The sequence below is a fragment of the Ricinus communis genome, chromosome 10 (assembly GCF_019578655.1).
Source record: "Ricinus communis isolate WT05 ecotype wild-type chromosome 10, ASM1957865v1, whole genome shotgun sequence".
Lineage (NCBI taxonomy): Eukaryota > Viridiplantae > Streptophyta > Magnoliopsida > Malpighiales > Euphorbiaceae > Ricinus > Ricinus communis.
Window position 1 is genome coordinate 12,463,733 of NC_063265.1, and position 23,939 is coordinate 12,487,671.

General features: G+C 33.4%; 5 protein-coding genes across 7 annotated transcripts; all 5 read left to right on the forward strand.

The window, feature by feature from the left end:
• The first annotated feature begins 183 nt into the window (after window positions 1-183).
• Window positions 184-9,216, forward strand: LOC8287081 (cell cycle checkpoint control protein RAD9A). Of its 3 annotated transcripts, XR_007217600.1 has the most exons (11): window positions 184-428; window positions 967-1,086; window positions 1,162-1,270; window positions 1,842-2,093; window positions 2,166-2,278; window positions 2,525-2,589; window positions 3,062-3,309; window positions 3,377-3,524; window positions 4,502-4,569; window positions 4,660-4,859; window positions 8,837-9,216. XR_007217600.1 is itself a non-coding variant. In XM_048379908.1 (10 exons), the coding sequence occupies exons 1-10, from the start codon at window positions 324-326 to the stop codon at window positions 4,797-4,799; spliced, it is 1,368 nt and encodes a 455-aa protein (XP_048235865.1). In that variant the 5' UTR covers window positions 184-323; the 3' UTR covers window positions 4,800-5,044. The 3 variants fall into 3 exon arrangements, 2 of the variants coding, with proteins under 2 accessions (XP_048235865.1, XP_015570356.1); XM_048379908.1 differs by lacking the exon at window positions 8,837-9,216 and having other exon boundaries at window positions 4,660-5,044; XM_015714870.3 differs by lacking the exon at window positions 8,837-9,216 and having other exon boundaries at window positions 186-428; window positions 4,529-4,569; window positions 4,660-5,044.
• Window positions 9,217-10,112: 896 nt separating this feature from the next.
• LOC8287082 (rapid alkalinization factor) lies at window positions 10,113-10,983 on the forward strand. Its single transcript, XM_002512380.4, has one exon. The coding sequence runs from the start codon at window positions 10,380-10,382 to the stop codon at window positions 10,743-10,745; it is 366 nt and encodes a 121-aa protein (XP_002512426.1). The 5' UTR covers window positions 10,113-10,379; the 3' UTR covers window positions 10,746-10,983.
• A 3,705-nt stretch (window positions 10,984-14,688) lies between these two features.
• LOC8287083 (REF/SRPP-like protein At3g05500) lies at window positions 14,689-16,796 on the forward strand. The gene is made up of 3 exons (XM_002512381.4): window positions 14,689-14,882; window positions 15,266-15,490; window positions 16,093-16,796. Exons 1-3 carry the CDS (start codon window positions 14,847-14,849, stop codon window positions 16,555-16,557), a joined length of 726 nt encoding a protein of 241 aa, XP_002512427.1. The 5' UTR covers window positions 14,689-14,846; the 3' UTR covers window positions 16,558-16,796.
• Window positions 16,797-17,140: 344 nt separating this feature from the next.
• LOC8287084 (ATP-dependent Clp protease proteolytic subunit-related protein 3, chloroplastic) lies at window positions 17,141-21,001 on the forward strand. Its single transcript, XM_002512382.4, has 9 exons — window positions 17,141-17,543; window positions 17,615-17,716; window positions 18,015-18,137; window positions 19,235-19,294; window positions 19,610-19,706; window positions 19,804-19,877; window positions 20,227-20,280; window positions 20,365-20,448; window positions 20,561-21,001. The coding sequence occupies exons 1-9, from the start codon at window positions 17,256-17,258 to the stop codon at window positions 20,654-20,656; spliced, it is 978 nt and encodes a 325-aa protein (XP_002512428.1). The 5' UTR covers window positions 17,141-17,255; the 3' UTR covers window positions 20,657-21,001.
• Window positions 21,002-21,693: 692 nt separating this feature from the next.
• LOC8287085 (cytochrome c) lies at window positions 21,694-23,155 on the forward strand. Its single transcript, XM_002512383.4, has 3 exons — window positions 21,694-21,967; window positions 22,060-22,193; window positions 22,803-23,155. The coding sequence occupies exons 1-3, from the start codon at window positions 21,856-21,858 to the stop codon at window positions 22,893-22,895; spliced, it is 339 nt and encodes a 112-aa protein (XP_002512429.1). The 5' UTR covers window positions 21,694-21,855; the 3' UTR covers window positions 22,896-23,155.
• Window positions 23,156-23,939: the final 784 nt, after the last annotated feature.

The window sequence follows — 23,939 nt, forward strand, 5'->3', positions numbered from 1 at the left end:
CTAATTTCACTCATTGTTATTACTTAAATTTATTAAAATTTTATAATATCCTAAATGTTATTAGAAAAAGATAGCCACAGATTTAGGCGGAGCGCATGTTTTAATTTGAATAAAATCAAAAGTGGAAAGTGCACCGGTTTCCAATAACACAAAAATGTGACTGAAAACATAAATAATAAAACAAGAGAAAAGAAAAGGCGCGAGAGGTAAAATACCTGAGAAAAAACTATTATTAGCTTTCCCGCCAACCCGATCGAAATCATCCGCTTTCTTTGCGTCTCCAGTTCCACCAAAGAGAGGTAAAAAGCAACAAACAGTAAAAAATGGAGTTCAGTCTCAGCGGAAACGCTCTCAAGACCTTCTCCCGGTCTATCACATGCCTTGCACGCGTGGGAAACGAACTAGCCATCCAAGCCTCTCCTTCTCAGGTACACTTTCTTTGTTACTTTCTTTCAAATTTTCTTTCTCACTTACTCGCAATCCAAACACATGCCTATCGTTTTTCGCATTTACATATATATCCATTATGAGTATTCAAATGGAAGAAACTAATCATTTATTAGCATACACATACACTCGATCGTTACGTATGTACTTCTCTGATTTTGGCTTCATTTAACTGATTCTGATTAGTGCGTATGGGGTTGATAGTTCGTCTATGAGAACTATCTTTGGCTGAGTACATCAATTTCTTTGTGATTCTTCATATATTTTTTGTAAAATTTCAGCAAAGAGTATAATTACTTCAAAGCTGCTCTCAGTTAGGGTTTTATAGATAAATGGTTTTCAGTGAGAAATGCTAATTCTGCATTTTCAAACTAAATTTTCTCCATGTCAAGTTCAGTAAGTGGGAATATAAGTATCAGGTTTTATTTAATTATTGATAAATTGGAGGAGAAATATACATTATTGTCTAGAAGTGTTGGACTAAATTTTAACCATTGTTATATTTTATCAATTCCGCAGCTCGTATTTCACACGCTTAATTCGTCAAGATCTGCCTATCAATCGATTACATTGAAGTCTGGCTTCTTTGATGTGTATACAGTTTCTGGTACACAAGTCCAGTGCAGTGTGCTTTTAAAGGTAAGTTCATCGTTTTATTTGTCATTTATTAACAGAATTAACAGGATTTTCTAATTCATGAGTTGCTGCATTCAGGCAATCTGTTCTGTTCTCAGGACACCTATTCCAAGTATCGATAACCTGACTGTCCGATTGCCTGATCCGGATGCCTCAAAAGTGCAATGGACTTTGGAATGCTATAGTGGTAAAATGTGTTTGTGCTTGCATGCTTCACTTTTCCATATTTTTCTTAAGGTGCGCACTGACTTTTGCTAATCAGTAGGATTGCAGATCCTTTAAGTGGGGATAGAAAGTAGAGTTTGATAGTGAGTACCTTTATCACTTATAAAAAAGAAAGTTAGAGAACGCTAATTAGATGGTGGCATGTACTGAAATCATATGTATTTATTTAATATGATGCCTTAATGGTCAAGTTCTAAAGACAAGTTTCACAAGTATGGTCTCTATGCCCTATAGTTGCGGGACATATTGATGTCAGGGAGAAAATGATTGCATAAATTGTTTTTACTTTGTCATCCTTGATTGTTTGCTTGGAGTACTTCTCTTGAATGACTTGGTTATAATAAATCATTAATTATAATACAGTTGTACAATTATGATTACATAGTATGTTAAACAATTAATTTGCCACTGTGAATGGCTAACTGGGCACTTTGCTAGTTGTAATTACATCATTCAGTTGCCAGTTCCACTATTCTTTCTGCTTATATCATTTGTTTGATTCCTCTGACGTTCTAAATACATTCACAATACAGGCATGAGAAAAGCCTATTGGATTAATTGCAATGTTGAGCCCGAAATACAGAATTTATCCCTTGATAGGAGAAGATTCCCAAGCAGCTTAGTGGTGAGACCTCGCGATCTCAACAGACTACTAGCTAATTTTCAATCATCACTCCAGGAGATTACTGTCATTGCAACAGAACCTGCTTCCTTACCTTCTGATGGTGCAAGCGAAATAGGCGGAAAAGCTGTTGAACTTAGAAGTTATATAGACCCAACCAAAGGTTAGTAAGCATGTAATTAGAGTTACTAATCTATTGTAAATGCCATATTCATGCGCCAATTCTTAACTGCAGATAATGACTCTTCACTACATACTCAATTGTGGATAGATCCTGCAGAAGAATTTGTTCAGTATACTCACACTGGAGACCCTGTGGATGTGACATTTGGTGTGAAGGAATTGAAGGTAACAGTGATTCAGGCCCTAGAACAAGAGCTTCTTTGGTTTCTATTAAATCTGGTTTTAAACTCATCTGTAGAGATCCTTGTCTGAACCCATAAGCCTCGCTTCCTTCTAACTGGAGAATATATCTATCAAAGCATTGTTATCATTTTTACAAGTTTTCTTTTTCTGTATGCTTTAATTTGTACTTTAGACAACTAGTCAATGTATTTTCCATTTCAAATTATGACAATGCTTCTTAATTTGCAGGCATTCCTTGCTTTTTGCGAGGGCTGTGAAGTGGACATTCATTTGTATTTTGACAAGACTGGAGAGTATGATTTTTTTTGGTCCCATTTTATGATATCCTGTTCTATTATACTCTTGTTCCAATTTTTCTTCTCCCTGATGAGTTGGTCATTCGTTCTTGTTAGTCATTGGCTTTCAGTTTTTAGTCTCTGAACTCATACATTTGTATCAAATCATGACATATTGATGACTTCCTTCTTAATATGATACCCGGTGTTGACAGAAGCTGGCTACTGAGGTCTCTGTTGTAATGATGCCTTCATATTCCTCCTTTTTTAGTTGAAAGTCTACAACTGGGACTAGGATCTTTCTATGCTTAAAATATTTTAAGAACATTTTTAATTGAAGATAAAGGTAATTTTGAATTTTAAATGGAAAAAGGTATATTGATTACACTTTTCATGATAAAACATCTGTTTTCCTTTTGCCTTTTAGGTTTCAAGCATTACGCTATCTAAACCATGAATTTGATGTTTGAAAACACATAAACTGAAACAGGCCGATATTAATGGCACCAAAATTTGGTTTAGATGATGGATCCAGTTCAAATTTTGATGCTACACTTGTCCTTGCGACCATGCTGATATCACAGCTTCACGAAGGCAATCCCACAGAACCTCCACAAGTGGCTACCGCAATACATGGTCAGCCTGTTCCAGTGACTGGATCGCAACCACAATGCAGGTCTAGAGCAAATGTTTCTGAGCATCCTTCTGATCACACCAGAATCTGGTCTGAACTTTCAGGTAATTGTTCATAGTTTCTTGAATTTAATAATATGACTCGAAAATCTTATATTCTTTGATTTGGCAGGAAGTGCAGCAAGAAGTGGTACCGAAGAAAGACAGGCTCAAGGGGAAAGAAACTTGAATGCTACTGAACAAAGGGAAATACAAAGAATTAGCACAATACAAATATCAAAGGACACATCTGCTGTAGAAAATGTTCCTGGAGGTCCAAGGTCGAATCTCCTTTTAAACATTAGAAATCTTAAGTAAACCTTATAGTTCCACTGATATCTCTCTCTCTCTCTCTCTCTAGGTATGCCTGAATGTGTGCATTTGTGTTTGTTCCCCGAGTTTGGGAATAGTCTCCAGATTATCAGAGTAGTATGAAAACTTGATAGATATGCACATTTAGGATTAAGCCTATAACTTTTGACTCAGTAGGAATTTGTGCTGTTTTCTTAAGTGAGTAATTCAGATAGAGCAGTTGTAGTTCTGAGTGGCTGTAGCTAAGCAGACCACGGTGTAGAGTAGGAAGGAAAAGAGAGAATTAGAAAACAAGAGGAAGGAAAAGAGGGACCTCATTTCTGGGTGGACGAAGGTGTAGAGTGGGAAGGAAAGAGAGAAATAGAAATAATCTATGCCCAGTTTATCTCTAGCCTAGCTTGAGTTATGAATTTGATGCTTGTGTTTCTAGGCAGTGTTTGCAGTGTTCTCCCTCAAACCAGGGGGAAAAAGAAAGTACATGCAAATGACAAGATAGAAGTCCATAACCTGCTTCTGGCTTTCTGCTACCAAGCAATTATGAGGTGGATCTGTATGTAACTGTCAAAACTTAGAGGCTTACAGTAGCAAATACGAGCTATCGACATCAGCAGGATAAATTTGCATATAAAGAGCCAGAAAATAGAATGATTAATCCGATGAAACAATTTCATGCGGATCCTTTTGAGAGTTTGCGATAGTAGTTATAGAATAGCATTAACACAACTCATGTCAGTCCTATGGAAAATGGTTTTATGCAATAAAAGAGGTATTGGATGTTGCATGTCTCATTTAAATATTAGCATAAATTTGCTTACTCTTTACCAGCTTTATAATTGCAACTACACAACCGTGGCCACTATGAGCACATAATATGCAAATTGCAAATTCTTCAGTATTTGTATTATCATTTGTTGGATTAGTTCTGATATATAATCTTTGAATTTAGCCCCATTTTCTTGGCTGTTTATATCAGGTGCAATTTTACAGAAAAGCATCCTGAGGAGGAAACCCGAGGTTAGTTATGGGCTTGCTAGTAGGTCAAGTTAATGGTACAAATATTTCTCTTTTCCAGTAAGCTAAAAGTTTTGCATCTTTCGCTCTCAGAGAGGCCAGAAACTAATGGTCATGGTTTTTCACAACGACATCCTAGCAACTGGGTAGATGCAAATGAGGATGACGATGATGATGCTGATGAAAGTGAAATGTGTATTCAGTCAACACCGCCATACTATGAAGAACAGTAGCAATGGGTGATCTCTTATTCTCAGTGGTTGGCGGAGGCTGCTTCCTGCATGTCTTCTGTAGTAAGTGCATGTTTTTCTTCGAATTACATGCCTGATCTTCATAGTTTCTCTTCTGCTTCAGTAATCTTTACTTACCATTGCCCTCTTATTAAATGAGTAAATCTTTTTGATTAATGTTTTTTAAGTGAGTAGTTGCTAGATGGAGCTATAACCAACTTTAAAAAGATATCATACATTTACTTGTAGGTGATCATGTATCCATTTCAACAGAATTAAATTTGATAAAGAAAGGGTCACACTATATAATGAGTTCAAACAAATCTTAATTTAAATTAGTTGGGAACGGCTGTATGGAATGGATCCTTTTGCTTCATTGCACTAGTTTAGGGCCATATTTCGGAAAGATTTAGGACCTTAATCCAGTTTCAATACTTCTTTAATCCTTTGTATCATCATGTTTATCTCTCCTCTCTTTATCTCTTTGAACTTCATTATAATACTCAATATATTATCCACAAATATAGTAATGTTAGATGCATCTTGAATATAATTCGATTTGCCACTTATGTTGGTCATACAAGTTCCATTGGTTAAAGGTCACTGTATTTGATGCATTCAAATCCAGCAGAATGATTTACTTCATTACTTAGAAGAAATTAATTACGAGTAATCACCCTGTATAAGTTCCTCTAGAGAAGTGAATCCCAAAGTCATTTTATTCAAACAAATGAATTTAAGTCAAGTCTCGATTTGATGGATTATTTGAAAGGGGCTTGAGTTTAAATTGCGGTTCTCCACAAGGAATTTGCAGTCTAAGGAGGAAATACCTTATTGGTGTCAAACTGCTGTTACTTGTTTCTCTAACAGTTGATTTGCATTGCCCGGAGCTGTTTAGAGCATTCACTGCACAAACTTATGCAGGGCATATGGCAAAATATCCAAAGTCGTCCTTCATTAAGTACACCAAATATATATTATACCACTTCCATTGATGTTGACTATTTCTCTTGGGCATCTTCCTACTTGTCATGTTGGTAGAAGGTAAAAGGAATTTCCCATATCTTCTATATAAAGAAGGTTGAAAGGTTGGTGCAACTTTTCAGAATTTCAGTTAATGGGGATCTTTCCAACCCTCCTTTTGCACTTTATCTTTATTCTTAACATGATTAAGGAAGCCAACCTGAATTTGAGTGTGTCGGCTTCAATTAATGATGTCTTGCTCTTTTTTAGGTGGGTTTAAATGATACTTTGAGTGGGCATGGTATGTGAAAGATGTTTGGATGGGAACATGCCAGCTTCCCCAGGTTAGGTTATCGGATTGGATAGTTTACCAATTCATATGGCTCATGATTTCTCAAAATTATACATTTATTGTAAGATAAATCTAGAATATAATACACCAAATAATAGATAATATTTATGGAAGTGAAATGCGTACCTATTTTTTAGTTAAAAATCTTACTCATGTCCTAATTCATGATTATAACCTTAAATTTGAATAAGAAAAGAAGTTAGAATAATGAAAGAAGAAGGCTAGCTTTTTCACTCCAATCCTCCTTTTACATACAGGTAAACAGCTATTGATGGGATAGATCAAAAATTATGATTAGACTTTTTCTTAAATTCTTTTAGAGAATGGAGAGGGGACCTAACATATTTATAGAGAATTTAATGGTCTCCATTACACATAATTTCATAGATTGGACTTCTCCACATTTCCTTAAACTATGTTTATTCTGTTCATTTTCATAATATAAAACAGTAGTAGCTTAAACTAATTAAGAATTTCTTACATTTTAATTACAGGGCCATATTGTTCGTAATATGTATTAAGCAAATCTCAGAGTTACTGCAAATAAGATGTATAAATGCTGTGATTGATAGATTTCTTAATTTAGACATTAGAATTTAATTAGGTGAAGATTTTCTAACTATGATTGCTTATTCTTAAGTGCAAGTAGTTGGAATGTAATGATAGATAAAAAAAGCATAAAAATGTTGGTGATAAGTCTGAATACGTTTGGACCTTAAATAGTTGGATATTGTTGAATCGTGTCTTAAAAAAAATCTGAATTGACCATTTTGAGGATTTCTGTAGAAAACTCTGGTATTCATGTTGAGGATGATACTTTACATGCCAGGTTGTTATTGAACCTTTTCGTGCTCTAGTTTATTTGTTATTTGTAGGATCTATTGAAGAGTTGTTTGGGGCCTCTATTTTATCATTTCTTACTGATTCTTGGTAGTTTCTGGCATGCTTTTTGAGCTGAGACGAGAATCTTTGCTATCCATTTGACAATTTGGACTATTTTTATCCTGCGAATTAAGCAAAGGTGAATCCAAATTTGACACAAATGGAGTCGTTGTCCAAATGTGGAAATAGGGTATTTCTGTCCTTAGCCAAATTGATAAATTGTGAACCTTATTAATAATTAAAATTAATTTTTTGAAGAAAAAAAGAAAAAGAAATGTGAAAATAAAAGAATTTTGTAGGAACAATTTGCTAAGAGACAGCTGGTGTTTGGCGGGGTTAGTTCCGGGACGCGCAAACACCGTCCCGGTGATCTGTAATGGGTCCCATCCATGCTTTAACGGCTTCGTATAACTGACGTCGGCTCTGACTCTTCTAATTAACGCCGTTTATACCTTGTTAGTTTTCCAAAGATAGAAAATAGTTCTAGCCGTTGTGATTTCAAATGTTCTGGCGGGTGCTCAGTGAATTGTGTCTTGCCTTATTGAGAGCAAAGTGATACAGCAACTCTAGCGATTTTTTAAATGGAGATGCACCTTTGCTATTAAAAAATCCAAATAATTTGTAAAATTGTTCCATTTTATGAAATTTCTTTCAAAAGATTTGAAGTTGTGTGATATGAAAGGGTTCAGAGTCGATATTTTGTATTAATAAAATCGTGTTCGGTCATATTTTATATAATTTAAATTAATTTAAATATAATGTGATAAATTAATTATGTTAATAATTTTAATTATAAATTATTATCAAATGAATAATGCAATATAATAACATATTTGATATTATTTAATGAAATGATAAAAATATATGAAATAAAATATATTTATATATACTATTTATATAAAAAATGAAAAGTAACTATCTTATATGAAAAGCTTTGGATGTACTAATATTGAAACAAATGTTAATATATAAATTTTAATATATGCATATTATAAATGGGTTAAACGTATTATTAGGGAGTTAAAGATGGTGTACAATATATTTCATTACAATAATAATAATTTGTACACTGTAAACTTCTATTGAAAGTTGTCATTTTCGTATTATTCAACGTTGCCACTAATTGAGGTGATTTCTGTGATATCATCTAAACTAAACTAGTATTTATACTGGTCATTTGGGATTTTATTTGGATTGTGGGAAGTGTGTAAATGAATTATATAGGTCAGCATAATGATTTTGTGAAAGAATGTCTTTTATCCCTAATCCATATATATTATATATATATTTAATAATATATATTTATATGAGCCTGTGAAGCATAGTGCCTCCTATTTGTGAAATTCATAATGTCTATTGTGAAAATCATATGTGAGTAGTTTATATAAATTAACATATGAAGGAGCATTGGATTTTTATTAAATGGGAAAAGTATATGCAAATAAATTATATAATTAAAGCGTGTATTTATAAATAAAAAAGTTATAATTTTATGAAGAAGTGTGTTTTGTTCTTACTCTTTGTGCATTCATGTTATTAATAAAAAAAATAATAATAATAATAGTAAGTGCCTGTTTCCGTTATTAATATATAAAAAATAATAGTTATATCTCGGGAGAAGAGAGATAAAAAGACAAACGGGGAAATTAATAAACGGTAACGGTTGTTGATGGGTAAGCAGGAATGGAATTTGGCGATGTAGGAAAGAGGAAACGTGTTTCGGTTAATGGATTCTTTCTTGCTTGGGAATAGCTGCAAAATAAACTCTAGATGCCGTCCTTTCACATTTTTTATTTTTTTTATTATAATTTATTTATCTATTCAGTGTTTTCTCAAACTGCAGGAGAGATAGAGAGAGGGGAAAAAGACAAGCGGTCAACCAACGCATCTGTGATCTTAGGTGTGGACTTTCTTGATGATGAACGAATGTATGCATCCATCTCCTTCCTTTGAGGTAAAATTTATTATTAATTTTATAAATTCTTTAATTTTATCTTGTTATTTTTTGAATTTTTATTATAAATTTTTTATAATATTTTTACTTCTCTTATTTAGTCATTATATTTTTATTTTCACTTTAGAGTTTTTCATAAAAATTAAAAATTCAAAAACTCAAATATACGTTTTGCCTTCATTTTATTCACAAAGTTGACATCTTATTATTAGAGTTTGGCATTTGTCTGAATTCTTTCGGCTTATTTCTTTTTAAAAGTAGTCATTATTTAGTGAATTAACATTCATGCATTGAACACAGTCCTTTATTTGGGTATCCTGTTTTGCTAATTGTATTCAATCGTCCTCCACTATTTTATATTTTATTATATACTTGAATTAAACATAATTTTTTTGATAAATAATGTAATTTTAATTTAATAGGTGCTTTAATAAATTTTAATTTTTAAAATTTAATCTAGTTGATCTTAGCATATCTTTAAATTTTATAAATGTAATTAATTATAGCATTGTTTTTATTTTACAACTGAGTGGAGGAAGTACGTACTTTAACGGATTTTTAATAAATTTATATTTAAATCTAACTCATATTAATATATATAAATTACCATCAAGTTAAGCACCCAAGGTTTTAACTTAACTGATATTAATTAATTTTTAACATGATACTTTATGTTCTACAACTAAATTTGTCAATCTTATACTTTATATTGACACAGCGACTTTCATCTTCATGGTGAACTGCAAGCAATCTTCTGGTGTGTATCTTTCAATCATTATTCTAGAATTGTATTATTTTAGCTCATTTTCTCTTGAAATCTGTTTGGTCAAGCAATTTACTATATATTAAAGTTTATTCCAATCATTCTACTAAAGTATTGTGTTTTAGTTTTAAGCATAAAGTATTTTGTTGTGATGAGGTGGTTTATTAATTTTAATCAATTAGAAAAAGTAAAAAAGGACAGATTCGAAAATGATTGATAAATATATATATATATATATATTTTTTTTTTTTTATTCCATATGTCAAAAATGTAGCCTTGATCTTTCGTTTTCCCTTTGCCTTAGCGTGTAATGTGTACCTAATCCTTGTAGTTAGTGGTTGCCCATGAACTCAAACTTCTAACAACTGAATGGCATTTTGGTAATTAAGATCTATGTCAAAGTCAATAATTCATGGTTGGCTACTACTTATAAGTCTCCAACCAAGCCCTTAGCTGTTGTCCCCAGCACAAGAGAAGAATAAAGAAACCTAGCACACAAACATAAACACCCACTGCCATCTATCTGCTACTGATACTATTACTAAACCAAGAGAAGAGAGAGAATAACCAAGAAAGAAAGAAAACCCTTCTCCATTCAAGAAACCAAGTTAACAAGGGGAAGGAGAGAGAGCTGCATTGCTGCTTTTCAGTTTCTTGTCAAATAAAAGAATGGCCAACCTGTTAACCTCTTGTTTCTTGATGTGTGCTACCACGTTCATCTTGATCTTGATTGCTGCATCACCCGCTGTTCAGGCAAGTGGGGACCACCTGGGATGGATACCCACCATCAGATCATCATCGACCTGCAAAGGTTCCATAGCAGAGTGCTTGGCCAGTAATGGGGAAGAGTTTGAGATGGACTCAGAGACCAGCAGGCGCATTTTAGCAACCACCAAATACATCAGCTATGGTGCACTGCAGAGGAACAGCGTGCCCTGCTCTAGACGTGGAGCTTCCTACTACAATTGCCAGCCTGGAGCCCAGGCCAACCCTTATAGCCGTGGCTGTAGTACCATCACAAGGTGCAGGAGTTAATTTTATTTTTATTTTTTAAGTTTTTGGCTTTTAATTATTTGTTTTTACCTATTTCAATTGAAAAGATCGGGTTGATTTCAGAAGGAGAAAATAGATATTGGGTGTTGGTGATTGATGAAAATACTGTTACCCTAACTGTATCTGAGTTTCTTTGTAAAAGATTATTGTTATATTCTTCTCTCCCACTTTCTCTCTGTTCTTTTATTAAATTTCTGCAATGGGAATTTTTGTTTTAATATTTTGCATTGATTAATGTAATTTAGGAAGAAAGATTTGTTATCAGGTCTTGATTGTTTGGTGTTTGGTTTGATCTCTTTTAGAATTCCTTGCTTAGTCAGATTGGATTCAATTTTGTGAATCTTGTCGAGAATTCTCCTCTTTCTTTCAAATTCAACTTATTGGTTTCTTCTGTCTTGTGATGCATTATGAATTCTGGTGTTAAGGGTTTTGTATCTACCAGTAACAGGAAAGCCAAAAAGAAAAGGCGGTACAAATTATTGATTTGTTGGTTTATATTATAATTCCAATTACCTTTAGCAATTTTAAGAAGACCAAAATATAAATTAGATGAAATGATTGAGAATTAGGAAGCGGACATAATGAGGTGGAGACACATTATTGCTGGGGCATAATGAGGTGCAAACACAATATTGACATGAAGCAATTTAGTGCACTTTTACAGGCCAGAGTTTACCATAGGGGAGGCTCCTCAATTCTTTGTAGCTTTTTCTGAATTAGGTTTGGTCTGTGATATGTAATCGCTGGGGGAAACAGAGTGTGACAGAAAAAGAGATACAAGTATTGTTCAGAAGAAGAAATAAGAGATGCAAGTAATGGCATATCATAAAGCTAGATAGGTGTTTAAAACCAGGAAAGTACATATAATAACAACTGTGTTGTGTGATAATAAGGGGAATTATTCTTTTTATTCGTCATTTCACCATTAGAATTTTTGAGGAAAAGGGTATTTCCTTTTATTCATTATCTCTCATCATAAACATGATTAATTCTGTTAATCTCATAATAATCTTTAGTAATTTGAGAGACTCAAATATAAGTAGTTGCCCCAATTTTTTTGGACATTGATCCATTTCTCACACTTTGGGAAGTGCAAAAGTGGAAATCCTCTAAATTTAAGAGGAGCTTTGAGATTCATTTGAATACAATTCAAAGAATGTATTGAAGTCCTTCACGTGAAACTGAATTGATTGAATAATTCAGAGCAATGACCAATGACATTAACTTCCCTTTCTTATAATTTCCTTAGATAGTCATGTTGGGCTGTTAATGATGGGTCCATCCCACCCTAAAATTTTAACTTATAAGACAAATTAAAAGCCAAAATTCGGTCCCCATCTTTACCAAAAGCACCAAATTTATAAAGAGGACCCCCTCAAGATCTTCCTTTATCCCTAATGGGAGACCTTTTTCTTCTTTTACAAAAGGTTTGTGATTACTTGCAATTCATTCAAAAACATCTTTTATTGTCCTAATATCAGACAAAAATATGTGGGCCACCAGTTGAATGAAAGAGAAACCAGAGGGTAAAAAAAAAAAGTAAACTTTAAATTCCTAACCCATTGTTAAAGTACAAATTTAGATTCCGTATTGTGAAAATGAAAATCATCTCTTGAAAAGGACCCCATTTGTTGGGAAACCAAAATCTAGTATGGGCCATTTCCCTTTATAAAGGCTTAATTTCGTGGCCCATAAGCTTATAACATATTGCTTGATCCGACACTTCCACTGATTTTATTTTGACATACATGTATTTTCCCCTATAATTATCTTTACAAACCTCAGACTATTTTTGAGATTTTATTAGATTATATCAAAAGAATGTAGCTTGGTATAAAATTATACAATAGAAGTGGGCGAAAAATCCACCGATTTCAGTATGTATATGCTTGAAAACAAAAGTGAAGAAGAAAGGTTGAAACACAAAGGGGTCCAGTTATGTATCATCAGCCATGTGATGAGTTCTTGAAACTAAATCATGCAATCTAATAGGTTGGTGCAGGCTCCCATCAATAAATAAATAAATAAATGAAACTGAAATATCTAGCAGAATCGAATAATCAAAGATATTTTTTATGTACTTCAAAAACAAATAGGAGTTTTGGCACTCACTATTACAATTTGAATTAATAGATTATAATATAAGTTGAATGGAAAGAATGAAGTGTATAGCATATTAATAAAATTGGGTTTTGATATAATTAGCATTAAAATAATTAAAATTAGCCATTTTATTGGTCGGATTTTAATTTTTATAAATTATTTATATTTATTTATTCTACAGTGATGTGAGATTTATAATATTCTTTCTCAATTGGAATTGGGATTTGATTTTGACATCCATTTTGTCATTCAAAATTTTGAGTTGTTATTTGAATTTAAAATTCTCCCTTTGATATTTTAAATTGAATTAGAACACAACAACAATATTGAATCAAACTGTTGGAACTGCACTATCTAAATTAAAAAGTTTAAAAAAAATGTAAAAAATTGGGGCAAATCTGCTTTAATACAAATAAAATTTTGAATTAATTGATTAAAACGAGAATTAAGTGAATAGATGAAATATAAAATCCACCAATAAAATAGGTTTGAATCCATTAATACATATTTAAAAAGTACGCCTTAAAGCATGTTATAAGAATTGCAATTATTTAGACATGCTTCTTTGGGTTATGGCTTGAATAGATCTGCTCTAGATTTAACCGTTGGAGGCCCAACAACAGCCACTGGTGCTAAGAAAAGGGCTCATGCTGGCACTTTTACAAGAGACACTATCAGAAATTTTGTTTAGCAGGATGTCTGACTTTTTTTTTTCTTTTAACCAAAATGGAGATAGTGAATTGCTTTTCTTCTTTTATCCATTAGCATCAGCCAAACTTAAAAGAGTCAAAATTGTTGAAGCTGCCTAATCAAGAGCAAGTCTTTTTTTTTTTTTATACTGTTTATTTCACAGGTTCGGAATTGTTAGAAGAATTTTTTTACGGAGGAAGAACAGATTCTTTTTTTGATATTCTCAAGAGTTTCTTCTATTTCACCTCGCCGTAGTAAATAGAAAAAAAAATAAAATTTATTTCTTTGTCTTTTCAAAAAAAATAAAAAAAGCAGACAATAGACCAGCTCTCCCATTCATTCCATTAAGAGCATCATTTCAGTTTAATATCTCAAAAAGTTGACCTTCAATTATAGTTACACAAGTTGTTCATAAATTGTAGTAATTACTTAGAATGCTAATTTAATTTGGATTACATTATCTCGCGACAACAAAAACAATGCTCTTTTCTTTTTTTATACAATTTTAAATTATTATATAAACATATTTTATGTAGATTCCGTTGTATATGTTTAATAGATGAATACATATTTTCCAACATAATAACACGATATATAAAATTATTTTTAATAATAAATTTTAAAGTTGCTATCCGAACTGAAGTTATTTATATATACACATATATATATGTCATTTTTTTATATATCTGACGCAATGCTAATCTTTTTTTACTTTTTTTTCTATGTTAAAATAAATATATAGTAAATTTTAAAAATATTTATAAAAAAATTAATTAATCTTCTATTTTTTTAATAATTAAATATATAAATACTTTCTTAATTTTACTTAAATGAGGGAGTGCCGGCCCAGAATAATTACATTATCGTCAAAACCGGTTGCAAAATAAGTGAACCTGATTATAAATATGTTAAGATTTAGGACCAATTCGCAATTTCCCCAAAAAAAAGGGCCTAGACAAAACGGGTCTTCTAGAATTATCTGATTCCTTAGCCCTCCGATTTATTTCTATAAACTTAGCCCATAAGAGTCAAAGAGTCAATGTTGCGCCATATGCTATTAACCAATAAGATAACAACACGTTTTCACACGCCTTTCCATCACAGCCGTCCATTATAACTTAAGATCCGTTCTTCGCTGTGCTCCTATAAATAGAGACATTTTCCTATTTACTTTTCTCCAACCAATTTCTTCATCGTTCTCATATCACCGATCGCTCGTTCTCTATTTTTGTAAATTCCAATCTCAAACGACTGCGTTTCTTGATTACTTGTATCTTCAAATTTGGAATTATGGCAGAACAAAACGTCAATTTGCAGCAACAGATGGTACGTGCTCTGTTGATTTTTCTTTGTGATTGAGAAATTAATTTTCAATTTATCTTTTTAATTTCTTTAATTATAAAAAGGCGTTGTTTGGTTGTGTAGAAAACTCTAAAATGATGTTAATAAAATCTAAAAATGTTTCTATTTAGTCAAATTTCATGTTTGGAAATATCATCAATTATTTCAAGTTGAAAATGATATTTTATTTCGAAGGAAATGAAATAATATCAAAATTCCAAACAAGGCCTTGACTGAATTACAATACAATTTTTTTTGGAAATTAGCGGAACACCAAAAGTTCAGGATTGTTTTGATGAAATTGTTAGTCTGTTAAGAATTGAATGTTAAAATATGATTTGTTTTCTTAACGTATTGTCGTTGATTAGGCTAAGGAAAATGAAGAGAGGCTAAAGTACTTGGAATTTGTGCAAGTCGCAGCACTTCATGCGGTGATGACCTTCGCAAACCTTTATGTTTATGCTAAGGACAAAGCTGGTCCATTGAAGCCTGGTGTTGAGACTGTTGAGGGTACAGTTAAGAGTGTTGTTGGACCTGTTTATGACAAGTTCCATGATGTTCCCATTGAGGTCCTTAAGTTTGTTGATCGCAAGGTGAGCCCTTTGTAATTTTTGTTAATTATGAGTCACATTCTATTTATATGAGATCGATTAGGTACCAAACTCATTCCCCCTTGTTTGGAAAGTGTATAAATGCAATTAAATTCTATTTAGTCAATTCTCCTCTTATTTGGAAATTCCATGATTCATTTCAATCAATGCAATTGAATTATACGGGGTTCTGTTTTATATCAGTATATGTATTGCAATGTCATGGAAATGGATATGATCATGTAGAATAATTTTTCTGAATTTGTACATCAGCCATGTTGCTTATAACTCGATTATTTTTTAATTATTGTTGCTCTATTCCCGTTTTGGAATTTTCAAAAATTTCACTGTTTGAGATTAGGACCTACATGGAGTCTGACTTCATAATCATGTTTGATATTTCAATTACTAAATCTTTCTTGTGAAGATTGTTAAGGATCTTGTGCGACCAAAGGCCTAAGGTGCTAGGATTAGTTTTTATATCTGATCTTCTGTTTATATCACACTGGGGATCCTAACTATTGTGATTGCTTCTATTCGGATTGTTCATTCTTTCACTAATGATGCACTAGCTAATTGAATTGAATGTTTCTACCTGGTTGCAGGTTGACGAATCCGTTACAAAACTGGATCGCCGTGTGCCTCCAGTTGTCAAGCAGGTGTCTGCCCAAGCATATTCAGTAGCTAGAGAGGCCCCGGTGGCTGCTCGAGCTGTAGCTTCTGAAGTGCAGCGTACTGGTGTGAAGGAAACTGCGTCTGGATTGGCAAAAACTTTGTACGCTATGTATGAACCCAAGGCCAAGGAGCTCTACTCTAAATATGAGCCAAAAGCAGAGCAATGTGCTGTGTCAGCCTGGCGCAAGCTGAATCAGCTACCGCTCTTTCCTCAAGTTGCTCAGGTTTTTGTGCCAACTGCAGCTTATTGTTCTGAAAAGTATAACCAAACAGTAGTTAGCACTGCCGAGAAAGGGTACAGGGTGTCCTCGTATTTGCCTTTGGTACCCACTCAGAAAATTGCTCAAGTGTTCAGGAATGAGGTGCCTGAATCTGCTCCCATAGCCTCCAGCTGATCGACACGCATGCTGATGATGTGTTTTTAAAGTTCAAAGTTTAATTGCAGAGTGCTTTTTTTCTTTCATTTATGGCTTTCTTCCTATATACAGAAAGAAAAAAAAAAATGTTTGGACAGCATGTTAATGATATGGTCTGAAGTTTAAAGTTTGTAATGTGAGTTCTAAATGTAGTGATTTTCGTATCCTATTCAAGTTCATTATTATTATTAATAATATTTTTTCATGTATGTATTATAGTTGAGATGTATATTTGGTACACTATATATATTTACAGTTTTATGCACTTGAGTGATGTCGAGAAGCTGTGTTGGGTAATTGGTATCTGTTACTTGATTGGCAACAAATGTGTGGGAGAATTGGTGCAAGATGCAACACATTTTATAAAAAAAAATAAAAAATAAAATATTAGTTTTATAAGATGGGGATAAAGATCAATAAAGTTAGAGAAATTGCAATAAAATCAACGGATCCAAATTGCCGTTGAAAAATCAAATCTATGAGAAAAATCAATCCAAATTTGCAAATTTTTTAACGTAATACGTAAATTTTTAATTATTTTAGCATCCATATGCATGTCACACGGCAGCGTTTCTTCAGTTGTGTGTATTCCCAAATATCTTTCATTCCACGAAGAGGGAGGCCTCTTTTTTAGTTCCAAGCACTGCAGTAACTGAAACGCAAGTGAAGAAGAAGCCATGGCTACGTGTTTACGAGCACTACCAATAACTACCTGCTCAATACCATCGTCATCATCTTCAGCTTCTTCTAATTCTCAATCACTCAAAAGAAGAAACCTAAGAATCAATTGCTCTTCATCCAAAATACCAATGCCCCCAATCAACCCTAAAGACCCATTTCTATCGAAACTAGCCTCTATAGCTGCCAATTCACCCGACTCACTTCTGGACCGCCCTATCACTTCCGATACGCCTCCCTTTCTTGACCTGTTTGACTCTCCTAAACTCATGGCCACTCCCGCTCAGGTAAGACTAAATTATTTGGTTTGTTTATTGTATTGATTAGGAAAATGAATGTTTTTATTGGTTCAATTTAGGTTGAGAGATCAGTATCGTATAATGAGCACAGGCCAAGGAAGCCACCACCGGACTTGCCTTCTTTGCTTCTCCATGGCAGGATTGTTTATATTGGCATGCCTGTAAGCACGCTTTATCCTTACATTTCTTTTAATCATTTTCTTTTGGGTACTATTTAAGTTGGTTTATTTGAAGCAAAAGTTTACTTAAAGAAAGCAGCTATTTAATTTTGGCTTTGGATTTTAGGTTTAGCATTATTTATGCTAAATTGTATCATCTAGTTCTTTATGTAATTTGGAATCAATATACTTAATTGCTTACAAGTTGATGCAGTTTCCACTTTTCAGTTTAAGATTTCAAGAATTTCAATGCTAAGCCAAATCTATATACAATTTTAATTTTAATATTTGTCTCTTCCAGTTGGTGCCTGCTGTCACAGAGCTTGTAGTTGCTGAATTGATGTACCTGCAGTGGATGGATCCCAAAGAACCTATTTATTTGTACATTAATTCCACAGGAACCACTCGTGATGATGGTGAAACAGTAAGATTTGCATTTTATATTGCAATAGATTTTGTCGAAGGATGTTTTATAACAGTCACACCAATGGTGTAAATTTGCTTAGATTGGTCCCATTTCCCAAAACCCATGGTGGCGGTGCCTTGTGGTGCATTAACAGTGCTTTACGTTTTTTTTTTTTTTTTTTTTAAATAGACTCTAGTAGTGGAGTCTTCTAATTGATCATTACGGTATAAATTTATGGGGCATGGCCGTATTGGCTTCACCACTTTAAGATTTTAGTATAATAGGTTCAGTTTGAGTTTCAAAGCCATAAAGTTCTTCTAACTATAAACTAAAGTTGTAATCTACAGTTAATTGTACGAAGAGTTTAATCATTAATGGGAAGAGAAAACATTTAGATTGTGAATGCTATTATCAGATAGCTGAGAAGAGTGGTCTTGAAGGGATTACTTGATTCCATGCTATGACTAATTCGGTTTGATAAATCCTAATGCTGGGTGAATACTGAGGTTACAGTAGGGGTTGCTGCTTATTCTGGAGCAGAGTATTACTCTTAAAATGTATCCAGCTATCTAGCTGCATGTGCTGATTCCAGCGCTGAAGTTAGTATCTCCAGGTCGATGAACAGTGTGATTCTTCAAGCATGCCATATGGAAAATGCATGTGATGGAACCCGTTCATAAGATGGAACATCTACCTTCCACTTTCTTGTGGGATGGTGGCACTAGAGAATAGTGGTACCTTGTTGAGCCCTCAATTCAGCCACCATAGCAGGAAACCGGAGTATCCCAGTTAATATTGGTCTACTGCGTACCTGGGGCGCGAACTTGACTTTCCGTTTTAATTTGATTGGACTGTGAAAATGCTTTATGCACTCACAAAATCAATATACAATTTTGTTTAGAGACTTCAATTCTCTGACATAGTTGTTGATTTGGGATTCTGTGAAAATTTTGATGTCTTGAAACTATTAGAACTAACCTAATAATATGGATAATACGTTGATATAGATTTGCAATTCTCTTTTGACTTATCGATTGATTCTTTATGTAATTATATCTGAAAATTTCTATTCCAATGCTTTCACTAACAATTTGAAAAAAATATTTATTTTTCAGGTGGGAATGGAAACAGAAGGTTTTGCTATCTATGATTCAATGATGCAGTTAAAAAATGAGGTGAGATTTCATTTTTGCTAATTGGTTATAATCTCCTGTATTTGATTGTTTTATTGGAGGTGAAGTCATCACATTTGAAGTTATTGAGGGACTTGGTGATGGTGTTAAGTTTTGTGGTCATTATTAATGATGTCTTTTCTTCAGCTTCAGTTCTGATTGTGATTTTGTTGAAGGAGATGCTTTAGAATGTATTTGATGAGGAATGCTAGCATTATGGTATCATTAGACTCATGTGGTTTTTGCACATTTCTCTAAGTGTTCGTATGCTCTCTGTCCTAGTTTTTGCTTTGTAATTGAGTTGTTCCTCTTAAACAGATACATACAGTTGCTGTTGGAGCTGCTATTGGCCAGGCTTGTCTACTACTAGCTGCAGGAACAAAAGGCAAACGGTTTATGATGCCACACGCAAAAGGTGCAAAGCAGTTGCATGTCAGATTTGCAGTTATGGAATCTTATGCTTCCATCCTATTTATTATTTGATGTTAAGCTTTCTTTAAATTCTGTTTCAGCCATGATCCAGCAACCGAAAGTCCCATCTTCAGGACTGATGGCTGCAAGTGATGTTCTTATCCGTGCAAAAGAGGTTAGCTAAGTTATTTTGGGGCTTGGATTAATGTTTGAAGAAACTGCACATTATTGCACGTATTATATTCCAAATTTTGTCTCTTTAGTTTCCCAGTGATTCATGTCAGGCTTCTTCTACATATGATTAATGCAGTCAAAAGATGAATGCTTCTTAAATTGTGGTCTGGGTTAGAGTCGTAGCATGTTTTGTTTCAATTGCTTTCTTTTGTTCCATATATGCTATGTGAATAGCAACATAAAAAATTCCTTGCTTTCTGGGAGCTTCATTTGGAAGCATTGCAAAAATTGTAAGCAGATTCGAAATTTATACTCCTGCACATTTCCAACTGCCATAACTGTGTTTGCAGGCAGTAACTAACAGGGACACCCTTGTTGAACTTCTAGCCAAGCACACTGAAAATGTGAGTATGCTTAATTATTCTTTGGTTATTTAATAAACAGTGAGCTAGATTTCAAAACAAAATAAATGACTTGATTTTTATCAGTCAGTGGAGACTGTAGCCAACGCAATGAAAAGACCATTTTATATGGATTCTAGAAGAGCTAAAGAGTTTGGAGTCATTGACAAAGTAAGTTTATATATAATGCTTATATTTGTTTCCTAAATCCTGGTTGGGGTGCTCCTTATCTTGAAAGATGATGTGGATGTTTACTAATAACATGCGCAAATGTTGCAACCAGATTCTGTGGCGTGGCCAGGAAAAGATAATGGCAGACGTTGTCACTCCAGAAGAATGGGACAAGATGGCCGGCATTAAAATTGCAGATCCATTTTAGTGAGGATTTAGAACTAGTGGCAATACAGGCTTGATTTCGGCCCCCAGGACAATAGAGGACAGGATGGCTGGCATTGGGGGACAAACAATTACTCATTAAGTGTTGTTCCTTTTCTGTGATGGTATAGTGTTTTAATTGGAAGAACCGGTTGCAATGCTGGAAGTGGCGCAGTGAGAGTTATCTTGTTAAACGAAGATACTGTGGATGACTTAAAGAATCTGTGGAAGTTGTGATGCATGAGGGCTGGAAAATGGTGTAGTAAGATAATATATATATTTACTGCAAGTTTCTGTACGATTTTACTGGTCACCTTACTTTCCAATTACAAGCAAGTTTGTCCTTTTATGTTTCAGTGTACTAACATTAATCTGTTTCTTTTATTTTTTTCTTGTGATTCGAACATTAAATTTTAGAGGTAGTAAGTTAGTATTATTAAACATGAACAATTTTCTTTGACAAAATTATATTTTCTTCATGATTTCCATTTGAAATATTATTTTCTTATACTCTTTGGACTTTTCAATTAATTCAAAGTTTGGTTCTATCTAATTATAGGCAACTAATATAAAATTAAATTTAGTCAATATAAAATTATAAAATAAAATCTTTAAATATTAAAGGTTAATATGATACAGAAATTTTAATTATGGTCCAAAAAATTATGTAAAAGCTAATCATATTTATTTCATTGTCTAATGATATGAGATCTATAATTAATTTTCAATATTAAAAAATACCATCTCAATTCTTTTCGGTTTATATTTTTGCATATAATAATATTAATTTTATTATAGTGGTAAAATAAAATAATAATTTTTTCTTTATTATAATAAAAAAATAAAATTATTATATTATTATTTTTAAAAAGTAAAAACAGTGATTATTCAATTTATTCTATTAATGTAAATTTTTGAGAATGTAATTAAGCCATCTTGAAATTTGGATTTCTTGAACTCTGCCGGAAAGATGATTGGCTTATTCTTACTTTTGACTTAGAATTACTATATAAGTGAAGGGTATTCCTGTCCTTTTAGTGAAGACGTGTGGCTACTGTCAGAGAAACACCCTAACACCACACTCGTCTTTGTTTCTAGAAATCACGAATTCGCGATCCCTCTCTTCAAGTCTCAGCTATATTTCACGCCTAGCTAGGCAATAGTGAATTAATCGAGAGGAAAATTCAAACCCTAAACAGAAAAATGGCGACATTTGAGCAAGCACCACCAGGCGAATCAAAAGCCGGAGAGAAGATCTTTAAGACTAAGTGCGCTCAATGCCACACCGTCGACAAAGGCGCTGGCCATAAACAAGGTTTTTAATTTATTCATTTATTTCTGATCTATTTATTCATTGATTTTTTTTTTTGATAAAAAAATGATTGAAGTTTTGTATGGAGGTGACAGGACCTAATTTGAATGGGCTATTTGGAAGGCAATCTGGTACAACCGCTGGATATTCTTATTCTTCAGCTAACAAGAACATGGCTGTTATTTGGAGCGAGAATACTCTTTATGACTACTTGCTCAACCCTAAGAAGGTAGTTTCCAACTTCTTAGATCTATTATACGTTTATAAGATGATTACTATTATTTTATCGAACTGCAATCAAATTTTATGGGGTTTATTTTGTTACAAGCTCTGTTTGTGTCTTAAATGGTGATGATCATTATGTTTTAACTTGATTTGTATTTTAGAAGTTGTGAACTCAAGCTATGGTGCTTCTCACAAGCGTAGTGAAAATTTGCTTGATTAAGTATATAAGTAATATATGAAAGTGTTGCTAATTTGTCTCCTCTGTGGTAATTATTCTCCTGCTGTGCAATTTTACCGACCTTTGCTTGTGGATCAGAATCCCATGGTATGAGTTGTGGCTAAATTACATGGTCGTATTGCTACTTTTCTCTTTAGTGTAATCGCTGCGATCATTTGTCTTTAAACTTTTCATTGCTGCGCTGCACTAGACCTCTTGATATGAACCTAGTGGGATGTTTAATTAGTAGACCTTATTATAGTGTTTAGTTTTTCTTATTTGATATGTTCTGCTATGCCAGGCACTATCAACTTTGATGCTCTGTTTTCTGTTTTCTGAATGTAATATTTGAGTGTGCTGTTAGCTAAACAATCCCTTTAAAAATGGTTTCCGCAGTATATTCCTGGAACGAAGATGGTGTTCCCTGGATTGAAGAAGCCACAAGAGCGAGCAGACCTCATTGCATATCTTAAGGAAGCAACTGCTTAATCTACTGCCTTGTCCCCTTTTTTTGTATTCGTTAGTAGTATTGGGTTACTTCTCTTAAAGGAAGAATCTGGCCTTGTTGCAATAAAACCAGTCAGGGTTCGAAATGCTCTGTATTTTGAGAGTTTAGATGTGTAGGGAAAATTGGTTTCTGGTGTATTGAGCCCTTTTTCATGAGGCATTTCATGAACAATGATAATTTTTTCTTTCGAAGAGCTAAGCTCATGTATAGTATCTGTTTGTAATTGTGGCTTTTGTCGTTATACCCTGTCCTTCATTGAAGATTTTTAACATTTTGTTTAAGAGTCTGGAGAGTAGAATGAATTGGAGTTTCTGCACCTTCAAATGACGAGGAACAAGATTCCAAATTTTAGGCAAGCCTTTTATCCTCCGTATGAAAGAATATTGAAAGAAGAAAATGGATCTGCTTCCAAAGCTCTATGGTGCATATCCTCCATATGGACCATATCAGATGCATTTGTGGTCATTGATGCAGTATCAGGCCATATCTCTATACTCCCTGGGAGATTTTGTCAATTGTAGAGGAGGTCATTTCAAGTTTGTGATTGTAGCAATTCTGTTTTTCCTTATGATGGTGACTCGCCTAAAGGAGATCCCCAAGCGAGTCGTGGACTTGCCGCAAAGTAATTGGCCATTAACTCGTCTCACTAGTGTCACGGGTTTAGTCTTTCTACCAACGAATCGTGTGACACTAGCTATTTTTTCCATGCAGACAAGTAAGTTAGTCAGCTTTATTTCTCGAATGTTAGGCAAAATACTAGCTAAGATGGCAAAAAGAACAAAAGAGAGTTAAAGACAACCTGGAGAGCTTTTGTTAAGAGAGCTTTCTTACTATGTTATTTGATTACGTTCGATTTGCTTAATTCTACTTGATGATTACAAATGAAATTTTTAAGTTATATATAGGCTTCTATTTTCTCAATGTACGGTGATGATACATTTAATATAATGGCTAAGATTAAGTATTTATAATGTTTTACATAATTTTATACTTATCTACGTATTCTAGATGTTTCTAGATGATTT